This window comes from Genypterus blacodes, unplaced genomic scaffold, assembly GCF_046128005.1.
Source record: "Genypterus blacodes isolate CSIRO-AG114 ecotype Tasmania unplaced genomic scaffold, CSIRO-AGI_Gbla_v1 ptg000007l_1, whole genome shotgun sequence".
NCBI lineage: Eukaryota > Metazoa > Chordata > Actinopteri > Ophidiiformes > Ophidiidae > Genypterus > Genypterus blacodes.
The window spans coordinates 3,964,285-3,976,770 of record NW_027466821.1 but is presented as its reverse complement, the minus strand read 5'-3'; the positions used below and the strand labels follow the sequence as shown (position 1 = coordinate 3,976,770).

The following is a 12,486-nucleotide window of genomic DNA, read 5'->3' as shown; positions in this document are numbered from 1 at the left end:
TGGCTTGTACCTGGCCATTCAAAATATACTTATACTATTATACTTATACAATTAAAAGTAATGCAGTGTTTGTGTATCCCACACTGTAGCTGCCCACTACGTGTACACATGTATAGACACACACACACAAACACACACACACACACCGTTTTATCTATGTTGTTCTTAATACACATGGCCTTGATGGTGAAAGAAACGAAAGAAATCCATCAATTCTAAGCATCGCCGCCTCACACTCGGTGTTATTTGATAAGATTAGATTTATTTCCTTGCCATGGCAGAAAAATTAAAATGGCTTAAAATGACAGAATTAAATTAAAACTAGTAGGCGTTATTGTTAAGGAAGGAACAGTGGGTGCTTAAATATAGAGGCCCGACGTCGCCCTCAGGCAGTGGATAGCACAATCTCCTCTCCCCTTGTTTTCACCAGTAGACAAACACACACATGAACCACAAAGCCTGTGTAGAAAATCAGAAAATCTTTCCCTCTTCACTCCACATCTCCTCTTGCTTTCTGTTCTCTTCTGTTCCCTCTCCCTCCATCGCTCCCCTTCTCCCTCCGTGCGAGTGTGTGCGTGCGCCGGGGGGGGGGGGTTGCCAGGGCGCATCAATCCGGGGCTGAGCTCCGCGCCTCGACGCGGAGGAACACAAAGTGCGCAGATTTGGTGCATAAACATGTGTGCTCTTAAAATGAGCGAGGAGAAGGGAACATTGCCAAATCCCCTCAATCTGAAGGAGGCAACATTCTGACAGCTTTGATTTAAGGGGAAAACGGGGGGGATGGTGGACGGAAAGAGGGAGAGTGATGGAGGACGAGAGAGAATATAATCTCCAGTGGCCTCACCCACGAATCAGGGGCTGCCACCTGCATACGAGGCTCTCTACTCAAATGACAAAAGCAAACTTTACGTGATAATGTACGCAACGCTACTGCAACTTTCACCCACGCATGGGCACATTTTGGAGGCAGGAGGATCTGGCAACACCAGCGCTGAATGTTTCCAAAGGGATGAAGGGAAACAAGTTTAGTATGGTGCTTATTGAAGAGAGAGGAATAGGTCAAGTCTGTGTGAGGACAGGTAGCGGTGTGTGAGTTTGAGTGCTCACATGTGTTTACAAGTCCATGTTTGCATGTGTCAATGTGTGTAGGCGAGATGTCTCGTCTGGTAGAAGAGTCATTTTTTGTAAATCATTTACTTTTTTATTTATTTTCCCAGGCTGGCGTTTCATTAACCCTGTTGCGAGACACACACACACACACTCCCTTTGATTCACTTCTTGCATTGTCTGCTCCTTCGGTTCTCTCATAGCACCAAAGATTACTAATAAATAAGTGATACTAGAAGGACTCTGTTTTCCCTCAGCCATAATTAACTGAGTTGATGTTTTCAAGGAGATGGAAAAAATGCAGCTAATTGGAAATGAGTTGAGAGCCACACAGAGTACAGATTAATTAATTTTCAACACGGCCATTGTCAGGGAAAGAAAACAGCTCTGTTTACAGTGCAACAGCCTTCTATAGCGACTGTAGGAGCAGAAACTGGGTAAGGACAGATCCCTGACGCTCAGCAAAGCAAATGAGAAAACAATTGAGACACATCATGGCCTCTGCTGTTTTGGAATGTTGGAACAAAGTCCCCAATCTCTGAATCTCTTCACACTTTGCACAGGAGATTGACATTGACAAAAATCACTATAGGTGCAGAACTTCCCTAATCAGGGCATGAAAATACTTTCAATAGGTTCGTGCAGAAAACATAAAGTTACCGAGGACATTCTGCATTGAAAAACCATCTGAAATAACTGCGCTTTCAAAGATTAACAGGCTATTTTCCACTCATGAGATTAAAAATCACTGACCATCACTGTTGTTGCTCATCAGTAGATGTCCCAGGGTAATGTTAGGCCCCTGTGAATGTGATTTGCGCTTTGGCTCACATAATGGTGTGTGCGAGTGAGAGACAAATCTTTTCACATCTCTGTGCCTGCCTGCCTAGTTATCAGGTGTGTGTTTTTATGCTGACACATGTCTCTGTACCCAGGCAGTGAGTGATAGGTTTGGGAGAGAGAACAGATGGACACACAGTGAGAAAGTGTTGCTTGTCAGTGCACATGCACATATCTGCATCCGCGCCTGTTGAAGTGCTGCTGTAAAGTAAAGGTGTGTGTGGCGTGTGTGCGTGTGTGTGTGTGTGTGTGTGTGACACGATGAGAGCAGCTTGAACCCCTGCCTGTATTAAGAGGGCCCTGGCAGCGAGAGATAGCAGCTCTATCTTAATGGTTTCTGTCGCCTGCCACTCAAGCCTGCAGACGGGGGCCGTCCGTCTGCACGGGTCTCCAAACGATAAAGCCACTTCAGAGGGGCTTGTGCCGCTCCTCACTCCTCCTCTGTCAGGTGAGTGAGGAGAGAGAGAGAGGATGCCAGAGGTGGTATTGATACATAAGCTCACTCAGAGACTAAGAGGAGCCGTGAGTGAGAGGCAGATGGAGAGAAAAGGGAGGACGCTTCAATCAAAACTTTTTTTAAAACAATTAAAACAGACATTTACTACAAGAAGATGCCAGATTGCAGTGTAAATATTAAAATATAAAATCCCTGTATCCAATTTCATAGCATGTAGACATGTAGTCCAGATTGGTATTTAAAAAAAACAAAAAAACATTTCAGACGTGTTTGTTTTGTCAAAGACGAGACAGATTTAGGAGTTTGGCCGGATTAGGAATCTTTCATCTTTACTGTGGATGAAGCAAAAGACAAAAGTGACAGGGAAAGGCAGCAGTGGACTGGACCTTTACGTCTACCTGGACCTGATTAGACGGCTTGACTCGATGACATAACAGATGTCATCACTATTAGTTGTGACCATAAGGACTAACCTGATCTCGTCAAGAAATCAGTTGCTGACATGTTTCTGGTCGGAACATTTCCAGAATCTTTAGATTTGGTCTCTCTTTGAATTTCATTTGGTGGCATCGCAATCGCGGCGGCGTTTCGACGAGCCAGAGTGTGCTCATTCCTCTCCCATTTATATGCAAAATACATCATTTTCTTGATCTGATCCTGCTCTCCCACAGACATCGCTCTCAGATCCATTCCTACCGATTTGCCGCATTGTGTCCAATGTGCTTCTGCATCTGCATAATATGCTGGGTGAAGACTTTGTATATGTGCAGGTGTATGTGTGTCTGTGTTTGTGTGTGTGTGTCTTCAGGCTTGGGGATTGTTTACTGCCGGTCTCTCTCAGCCCCTGCTCATGGTTGGCCCCTAATGCACTACAGCTGTGAAGGTCCCGACACAGGGACCCTCCCATCAACGGGTTCTTTGTAAGGGACTGCGTGTGTTTGTGACGTGTGCTGTGTGTTAAAGCTTGCAGCGGTGTTCATGTCTCTATGCAATTGTGTGTGTGTGGTATACATCCTGTCCTTCCACAAGCACTTGTTCAATATTGTCTCCCTCGGTCATTCTTGTTTCGCCTCCCTCCTATTTTTCAAGAAAAACATGCCTCAGATGACTGAACTATGAATAAAACACTTAACACTCCCATGTCTCTTTTTTCCACCCAGATGCAACATGTTGTTTCTCCCTTCATCCTTATTGAGGACATTTTTTTCTTCCTCGTCTTTATTCTATAACCGAGCACAATCACACTTGGGTGGCCTTGTTCATTCATTTTCCTTAACAACACGTTTTAACTGTAGAGGACGGCTTACCTGAGAGGCCAATTACTCTGTGTGGAGCTTGTTTACATTTTCTTCCTATTCATCCTGTGTTTCTATGCCTTAAAACGCATTTTCTTTGCAGCATGAAACCCTGACCTTTAGCTGAGTGATGGGGGAAAGCACTCAGGGAAGCTGTTCCATCACTGATTGATACAAGTTGACGAGAAACTTTTTTAACAGAAGCATTTGTTTTGTTTTGACAATATGCTGTGATGCCGAAATCTACTATCCTTCATTGTCAAATCAGCAGCCAGAAGTAAACTTGTAAGGTTCATGGTAACTGTTGAATTATCTTTACAAATGCTATAAGCATTGTATGACGAATGTATATTCAAATTCATTCACAGTACGATGAACACAAGGCTTATCTTCATTCTCTGAGCAGGAGGTCCAAGGGCCTGCCTAGGTCAGCGTGCCTGTGCCTCGGTTATGTCGACCGTTCGCCGCCGACTCAGCCGCATAATGGAGAAATTAAGTTTCTGTAATGCACAAATGAGGTTATCATTGGTTCTGCAGCTGTTTGCAGGGACAAGGAGAGATGCCGTTTCCAATCGGGGCTCAATTTAGTCCGGGAATGCGATTAGATTGAACCCTCGCAGTGTATTCTCTCCATTTGACCATGAATTAGATTAGGTAAATAGAAAGGTAATGCTACTGATTGTTGTTGAAGTTGCCATGTTTATATTGCTGCCTGATATAGAGCAGAAGGATGAGCCCTTGGTTGAATATGTGTTTGCCTATGTACGTATGTGCATTTATGAAGACTGGAGCTGAAACCTATTTTAACTCTGTCTGCTTTAAGACTGTACAGTGTGTGTGTGTGTGTGTGAGGGAGAGAGAGAGAGAAAGGCGGTGAGAAAGAGATCGTTTGCGCAACAGAGACCGAAAGAGAAGGGTAGCGTGTCCTCCTCAATGTCTAACTTCATCCGGCTCTCTTCTGTCTGTCTCCTCCATGTTTAATTCTAACTAAATTAATCAAATTCACAGCGTGTGTGAGCGTGGACATAGCTGTATAGCAAGGCGGTATATTGAAAATGTTTTTATTTGGCTGATTAAGTTAAATGACAAGGTGAGCCAATCAACTTGCGGTAGTGTAATTATCGATATGACTCTATTGTTTTATCATTAAAGTTCCAACAGAATTGTTGCGTTCAATCGCAGCGCAAATTTCGAAGCGCAGCCTCTAATGAACATTGTTACAGCAGAAAGTTGTTGTTGTCCACACCCGGCCACAGGGGACTCCAACGGCCACAGCCATGGGGTATCTATGACCCCGAAAACAACTCCACACAGGAAAAAACCTGAGAATCCCTGCCAGTCAGTCAGAACAGATAAAGCCCCTCGCATTAGAGGCGAAACGCTACTTACTACCAAGTCCAATTGCCTGAGAATCAACTTTCCTTGGATAGTAAGAAGTGCTTTAAATGACATGGCATTTTTAGGAAATGATCTTGCAGAAAATGTAAAGAATTTGTATTTCATTGGGGTTTTGATTTTACAGAAGTTTGACTGACACATTCACCAATATCATACCAATGACATTTGACAGATTTACAATAACACCAGAGCTTCCATGTTCAAATTGTTGTTTCTAGATTGAATGTTTCCCATGCATTGACTCAATATTGGAAGGCTTACTCATTGTCTTACTGCAGTTACTATACCGAGACTGAACCAGAGTTCGCTGTTATTTTGTCTGAGTATCAAAATAAATCTCACCTTCATGGACAGATAAGTGTCAGAAACAAACCCAGCATGTCATCTGTTTGTTTGGCCAACTGAGTCAAGCTTCTGCTTCACAACTACAAGGTGGTGACTTCAAATAATCACTCTGATTCATTTAAGATCATTTTAAGCGCCGTTCAGAGGCTTGGTTCAAAAGCCCACAGAGCCAATGAGCTTCCAACGGTTCTGTGGCTCAATGGTTTGGTCCCCTGGCAGTTGGGGAAATGGAATGGGGGGGGGTTATACAACACAATGTACGGTTAATTGGGCCAATATTTACCTACCTATTACTAGTCCCTACCTATACTATAAAATACTTTTAGTAGTACCAGCAAACAAAACAACCATGCTAGTATTGATTCTAGTACTAGTAATAAATCAAACCAGTAGTAACTAATACAAAACAGGATATCAGAATGTGTTGCGTTTTATAACCAACCCCCTAACTGCAACTGTGTGCATGCTCTCATCGAACACCCTGTGTACCCAACACATCCACATGCGCCACTAGACACACACAACCACATGCAATGATGGTGCACCACCAGACGCATAGAGGGGGGATCTGAGTTCTGTCCTGGGGTCAGCGAGGATCTCTGTGGACATAGCGCCGCATCTCAAACCATTGAGCCACAGAACCATTGGAAGTTGACCACTGCACTGGACTGGATAGTATAGACTTGACACGCAATGATCAGAGTTTGGAACCTTTTGGACATGGAAACTGTTGTGTTGTAAACCAACCTTGCAAGCTGACCTCCCTGCTATCAGTGTACCCATTGATACAGAGACGATGGACAATACAAAGCACACACTCTTCCTCTACCTGACATAACCAACTGAGATGATGATTTATCACAACATTTACACACTCTGCCCATCGTCATATCCGCTTCATGACTCATTCAACTTCACACAAATGATTCTTTTGACGGCACCTTTAGTAAACCAGATTGACGTCAGCAACATCGCACCTTTCAACTCCTTGTCAGAACAAACTGCTTACGTGGTTTATGTTACATTTCTTACATCAGGTACAATAAATATCTGGAGAAAGTGGACAGGACATATGGACCAGCATAAAGTCCTGCCACCTGGTGCATCGAGCCCTTCATGCCCTTCCATTTGTGGACATCACTGGCTCATTGTTCTTCATCAGTGCAACTCACACATTTCCTCCTCTTAAGTGGATGTGGTAAAGAAAGTAGCAGATCCCTGGTATGCTACAGGGGAAAACCCCATTTCCAGGCTTCTGACTGAAGTATACAGTCACAGTGTGATCTTGGTAAAAAGCTCCAATCCACACCAGGGAATGTGCCTCCATTCACAATATTAAAATGTTTGCATTGTGTCTCTTTAAAAAATACCTATACCACCTGCATAAGACCCCGTCAGGAACAGCATCTGTTACTATGGTTTCACCTGGGCACAGCAGCTTGTCGATTCGCTCTTATTTCAGCCATTATTTATATTTTGTGTCTTCTAACCACCGCTCATTGACACATGACCTCCTGCCATGTTTTCCCACTTGCTGAACCATCAGATGGCACACTTCAGTCACCTCACCTTCAGTCACACTTCAGTCACCTCAACCAACAATCAAGTGATTTACTGTAAAATCATGCAATTGCAATTTAATTTTGCAATGGCCAATTCAAACAAACAACGTTCCACAATAGCACTGCAGAGGGCGACAACTTATGTAAAGTTACAGGTTTAAGCTTAACATTGTGACACATGGATACAATGAAGCGTATGTGTGTTTACAAGACAGTACACTGTGACAGAATTCTCTTTCTCTCTCTTGTGTGTGTGTGTGTGTGTGTGTGTGTGTGTGTGTGTGTGTGTGTGTGTGTGTGTGTGTGTGTTTTCAAGTATCCCAGAAGTGACAGTCTGTCAGCTCTGCTTTTCTCTACACTTTCCAGAACAATAGCTGGATTGGCCGTGTGTGTGACACCTAGACCACACACCCCTAATAGTGACTGACAGCACTAAGGGCTGAAAGCAGCATGCACACACAGACAAACACGCATACATATATGTGTCTATATATATATACACACACATGTACACACACCTGACACAATGGGTGTGGATGATTGGTGGTTTCAGTCAGTTTGTGCGAGTGAGTTAGCAAGCAAGTGTGTGCATGTGCGTGTGTGTGTGTGTGTGTGTGTGCATTCATGCATGTGAGTGTCAGCATATGTTCTGCTGAAAGTGCTCATCTGTCTTCTTAAAACGAAACCGTACCATGTCTCAGAATCAAATGTTCCATCAAAGCAGAAGAAAGAATGTCTGTTTAAGTCTTTATTCTGATCCGGTTAACATAGTCACAAGTCAAGTGCGGATGTATAACAAAATTTAGCAACATCTCAATTCTGATTGATCAGAGCAGTACATTAATAAATGTCAACATTTTGGGGAGCATATAACGTATTCAAGGGACAGGAAGCAGATTAATAAACAAAGACAGAAGTTAAATCAAGAAAACTCATACTGTATAAACCTATACTCAGTGAATCTCACCAAGGTAAAATAAATGTGCCTGAAAAAAACTATGAAAATATGAAATGTTTGTTCCCAGGGTGCAAACACTACTCTGCACAGTTGCCTCACAGCAAGGAGGTCCAAGGTTCAAATCCTGCTCAGTTGCCTCGGTTTCTGTCTGTGAGGAGTTGTGGGTGTCCTGCTACCTCTAAACTAGAAACGCTAAACGCCCTACTGCTGTAAATGTCTGTGTGTCTGTGAGGGTGTAACCACCCTTTTGCCCATGGTGCACATGGTGGTATAAGTCCCAGCACCAGTGACTGAGAGGGTTAAACCATATTGAAGATGGATGGAAAACTGTAGAGCAGAGCAGATGCAGCACAGACCTTATGCACTATGTGGGATTTTGGGAGGTCAGACTCTGTATTTAAAGCAGTAAATACAGTGTATTATATAACAATGATGAAAGCTATTATAAGGAATCCTTACATGACATAGTGTAATTTCAAATGTTTCAAGTAAATCCATTTTGTCATTGCTGTTCGTATTACTATAATCACCACAGCCATGGCAGACTGTTTTGATATACTTGATGAATTATTTAATATTGACCATTTTCTTCTCAAATGTGGCAGTAAGGTTATTTTGTTGTTGTTTTCAATTAAATTTAATACACTACTCACATAGTTTGTGGGGAACAGAAGCCTGAAACATCCAACAACTAATTGAATTGTGCTCTAAGTAGTTGAAAAGCCCTTTTCCTTTCCTTACAGGTACCACTACAAATACAAAGTGTGTGTGTGTTTGTTGTGCTTGAGTTAATTTCCTCCATCTTGTATATTAAGGGTGAGGGTTGACAGTGGTCTTATCACTCTGAATTGTGTTTGAGTGATGTGACTGTTGTTGCACAAGTGTTTGAGTGAGAGGAGGCGCGAGAGAGAGAAAGAGAGAGAGAGAGAGACTGACTTGAGGAAGGGGGCAGCACTGCTGTGCATTTGCACTCAGACTGATGAGCCCTCTGGTCAAATAGCCCCGCCCCTCCGTGCATGCACACATACTGGCACCTACACACGCGCACGCACACACGCGCACACACACACACAACTGGGAGAGCAACGAGAGGGGCTGTGCTGCTGGCCCTTTAAGAGCTGAGCCTAGATCTCACAGCACAGTCAGGGAGGGAGAAGAGGAGGGACAGGCAGAGAGAGAGAGAGAGAGCGAGAGAGAGGAGGAGGGAGGGTGTGAGGCTGAAAGTGTGTGAGGAGAGAGAGAGGAACACAGAGAGCGAGAGAGAGAGAGAGAGAGAGAGAGAATCAGCAGTGCGTGTGAGAGGTTGAAGGATCACTTCTATCCCGTCTTGTTTTGGGGGAGACTAACCTTGTTCATCTGAGCATTGTGGGACTGTTTTATGTTGTTGTTGTCGAGAGAGACGGACCCTTACTCCAGCATGCTCACTGAGCCTGAGCTACCTCAGGAGTGTAACAGGTACGTGACGCTTTGTCACTCACACACGCACACACACATTCACGTTCAGATGACAGAGGACAGGACGGAGAGGGACAGAGGGGGGGAGGGAGAGAGCAAGGAGAGGACAGGAGTTTAAAGTAGAATAGTGTGTGAAGAAGAAGCGGCATGCGTGTGTATGTAAAGCATGAGAACTGTCTGTGGAGGAGCATGTTGGTCTGGGCTGAAGTGTTGGCTGAGTTTGAAGCTCAGTGTGTGTGTGAAGTCAGAGGTAAAGGAAGAGTTGATGATTGACTCCTCCACTTTTGGTAGGGATACCCAATACGAAGCTTGATCCTTTGAGGTTGTGTGTGTGACTGTGTAAACCTAGTTTTGCGCATGTGTGTGTGTGTCCTAACAGTAACAGAAATAAGTACTCTGCCTTCCTCTGACAGAAGTTGATCGTGTCATGTTCATTCAATCCCTCCCTAGAATAACTGGCTAAAAGTGTGTGTTAGCGCGCCTGTGTGAGAGTTAGATGTGTGTATGTGTCATGAGTGAGATCTCTCCTCTCATCTCACCACAACTTTATTTGCTTCTTAACCCCACCATATTTATGACTCTTCTTAAAACAGACCAACATTAGGTGAAATCAACAAGTCAGCATAATCAGATTTAGAATTATTCCATTAAAATAAATAAAATAATTGACTCCATTTAGATCAGGTGAATCATTTTTAAACAGATTTTGAAATGTTTACATGCTCCTACCCTGCTCAAGTTCTACTTTATAAATATCATTTATTTGCTATTTATTTACCACTATTTCAAAGCCTTAAATGCAAATTCTTAATAATCCCATTGCTAATCTGCACTGTGCTGTTTTATCTCCCTTATGCTAATATTTAATCTGACTGTGTTCCTGTGATGTTTTTGCGGGCCGGCTTCATTTAGAGGTGTGAACCCTCTAACCTTACTCCTCTGACACTGTCAACACAAGTGGCTTTTGCCTGTGGAATAATGGTTGTTTGATACTAAATGCTGTGAGAGACAGATTATGTTATAATACCCAGTATATTAATAAACACACACGGACACACACACGGCGCTCTCTTGCCTCCTTGACTTTTATTGCATTAAAGTAGCGCTCTGTTTTTGCCCCGATGAAACTAATCTTTTGTTGGGCGATAAACTGTGAGGGGGGATTTCAGGGGGCCGTGAATTAAGAACACATTTAGATGTGGCAAAAAAATGTGTTTTTAATAAACCATCCAATCTGCCAAAGTGGTTTGAGCAGAGGAAGAAAGATAACAACAGCTAGGCGGAATTAAAAATTTAAAGGATTACACTGAAAAAAAAAAGAATGTATGGAGATAAATGCAGGGATTACAATGACTTAAGAAGAGAGCGCTTAAAACTCTTGCTTTCCAGTAATGCACTCCATCACTGTGGCCATGTGTGTGTTCACATGTGTACAGTGTATAGTATATGGAAGTGTGTGTGTGTGTGTGTGAGCAAGAGAGGGTATCTGCCATTCTGTGCACATTTCAAGTGTGTGTGTGCGCTGTGTGTGTTTGTGTGCTCGTGTCTGTGTGCGTGCGTGTGTGAAAGTGCCGAGCGCTAGTCTCAGCGGAGCGGAGTGTGTGAGAGTTGCCAGTGAGTGTGTGCGCTCCAGCTTCGGTGGTCGCGATGCTCTCGGTTCCTGCATCTCTGTAAGTGTCCACTCTCTTGCTTCCTCTCATCTCTTTTCCTCTCTTTCACTCTTTCATTTCCTCTGCTCTTCCTATTCCTCGCTGCTTACACTCTTCTATTTCTTCTCTTCTCTCTTTAGTAGGAGTTTATTTGGATTGAAAAAAATATGTTAAAGAGTTTGCTACAGCTTTTAAGGAAACACTTGTTTTATATTTATATATATAATGATTTAAATTTGAATGTAAATGTTGTGCTTATGTTTGATTGTGGAATGAGTTTTATCTACTGATAATGTTGAGTAACTGATTTTTCTCTAATTTTGTTTGGGTTAATATTAGGCCTGTTGTATTCATTTTAACTATTCTGGTGTAGTTCCTGTTAAAGTTAGAGTTCCTATTGCAGTTTATACAGTTCACATATTTTTTTATTATTTACCTATTTTTTGTTTTTGTGAGCCCAGACAAACATACAAAGAGAGAAAAGGAGAAAGCAACAAAGCCAGAGCCTGTTAAAGGAGCTGCTATATCAGTGTGGAGGGACAATGAAGGGCAAGAAATTCTTTGGTCAAACTGACACATTCTTTGCCGATGGACAGAGGAATGAGTTGAAGAAGAAGAGGGGGGGAAAGTGAGAAAATGTGAGAGTGTGAGAGATGAAGGGGGAGGTAAGGGGGTGTTGAGGTTGTAGAGGTGGAGGAAGGGAAGAGGGGGGGTGAGGAGAAGAAGAAGAGGTCTCTCTTTCGCTTTCTTTCCGTTTCTCTGACGATGTGGTGTTAAGGCAGTGGTGGATTTTCACACCCCTCCATTTGTCCCTTTCATTTATTGATGTGTGTGTGTGTGTGTGTGTGTGTGTGTGTGTGTGTGTGTGTGTGTGTGTGTGTGTGTGTGTGTGCGTGCCAGTGCGTTGGCGGGGGTCAGTAAACAGTTGACATGTTAACTCTTTTGAACGGCTGAAGCAGGACACATAACCGGTTCAGATACAATCAGACTTCATGAACAACAGCATCGCAGTTTAAAGTAACAGAGTATTTGACTTTAATAACTCCATTCAGGCAAACTGTGTTTCATCTTTATACTTCATTATTATTTAAAATACTTATTACTAATATGGAGAAAGTTTTTATAATTACAGTGCTGTGGAAAGGTTTTAAGAGGAAAAATCTTTGGGCCAAAGATGAAAAACAAAGTCAAACTTAAGTCAGTGCGGCTTCCACTGTAAGTGTCACTGTAATTCATTTAAAGGGGTAAGATTAAAGTGGTGTGTGTGTGTGTGTGTATGTGTATCTGAAGGAAGAAGAGAAGGAGTAGAGTAATTGAGTAGAGTGTCCGTGCTCTGCAAACTAATGCGCCATTCTGCCCCTCTCTTCCCCTGTGGCCCTGTCCAAGCCCCTCTGTCTCTCTCTCTCTCTCACTCTCTCTC

General features: G+C 43.0%; 1 protein-coding gene across 12 annotated transcripts in view; it reads left to right on the top strand.

Annotated features, from left to right (window-relative positions):
• The window catches only part of sox5 (SRY-box transcription factor 5), a 173,618-nt gene that overhangs the window by 83,972 nt on the left and 77,160 nt on the right, over nt 1-12,486 (top strand). For 7 of the 12 annotated variants that reach the window (XM_076152408.1, XM_076152379.1, XM_076152364.1 and 4 more), the window contains exon 1: nt 9,156-9,417. The exons of 1 other annotated variant lie outside the window; for it this stretch is intronic. In XM_076152408.1, the coding sequence (XP_076008523.1) occupies nt 9,341-9,417 (77 nt within the window). In that variant the 5' untranslated portion in view covers nt 9,156-9,340. Of the gene's footprint in view, nt 1-9,154; nt 9,418-12,486 lie in introns of those variants that run through there. 4 more of the 12 variants (XM_076152357.1, XM_076152399.1, XM_076152341.1 and 1 more) reach the window with 2 other exon arrangements.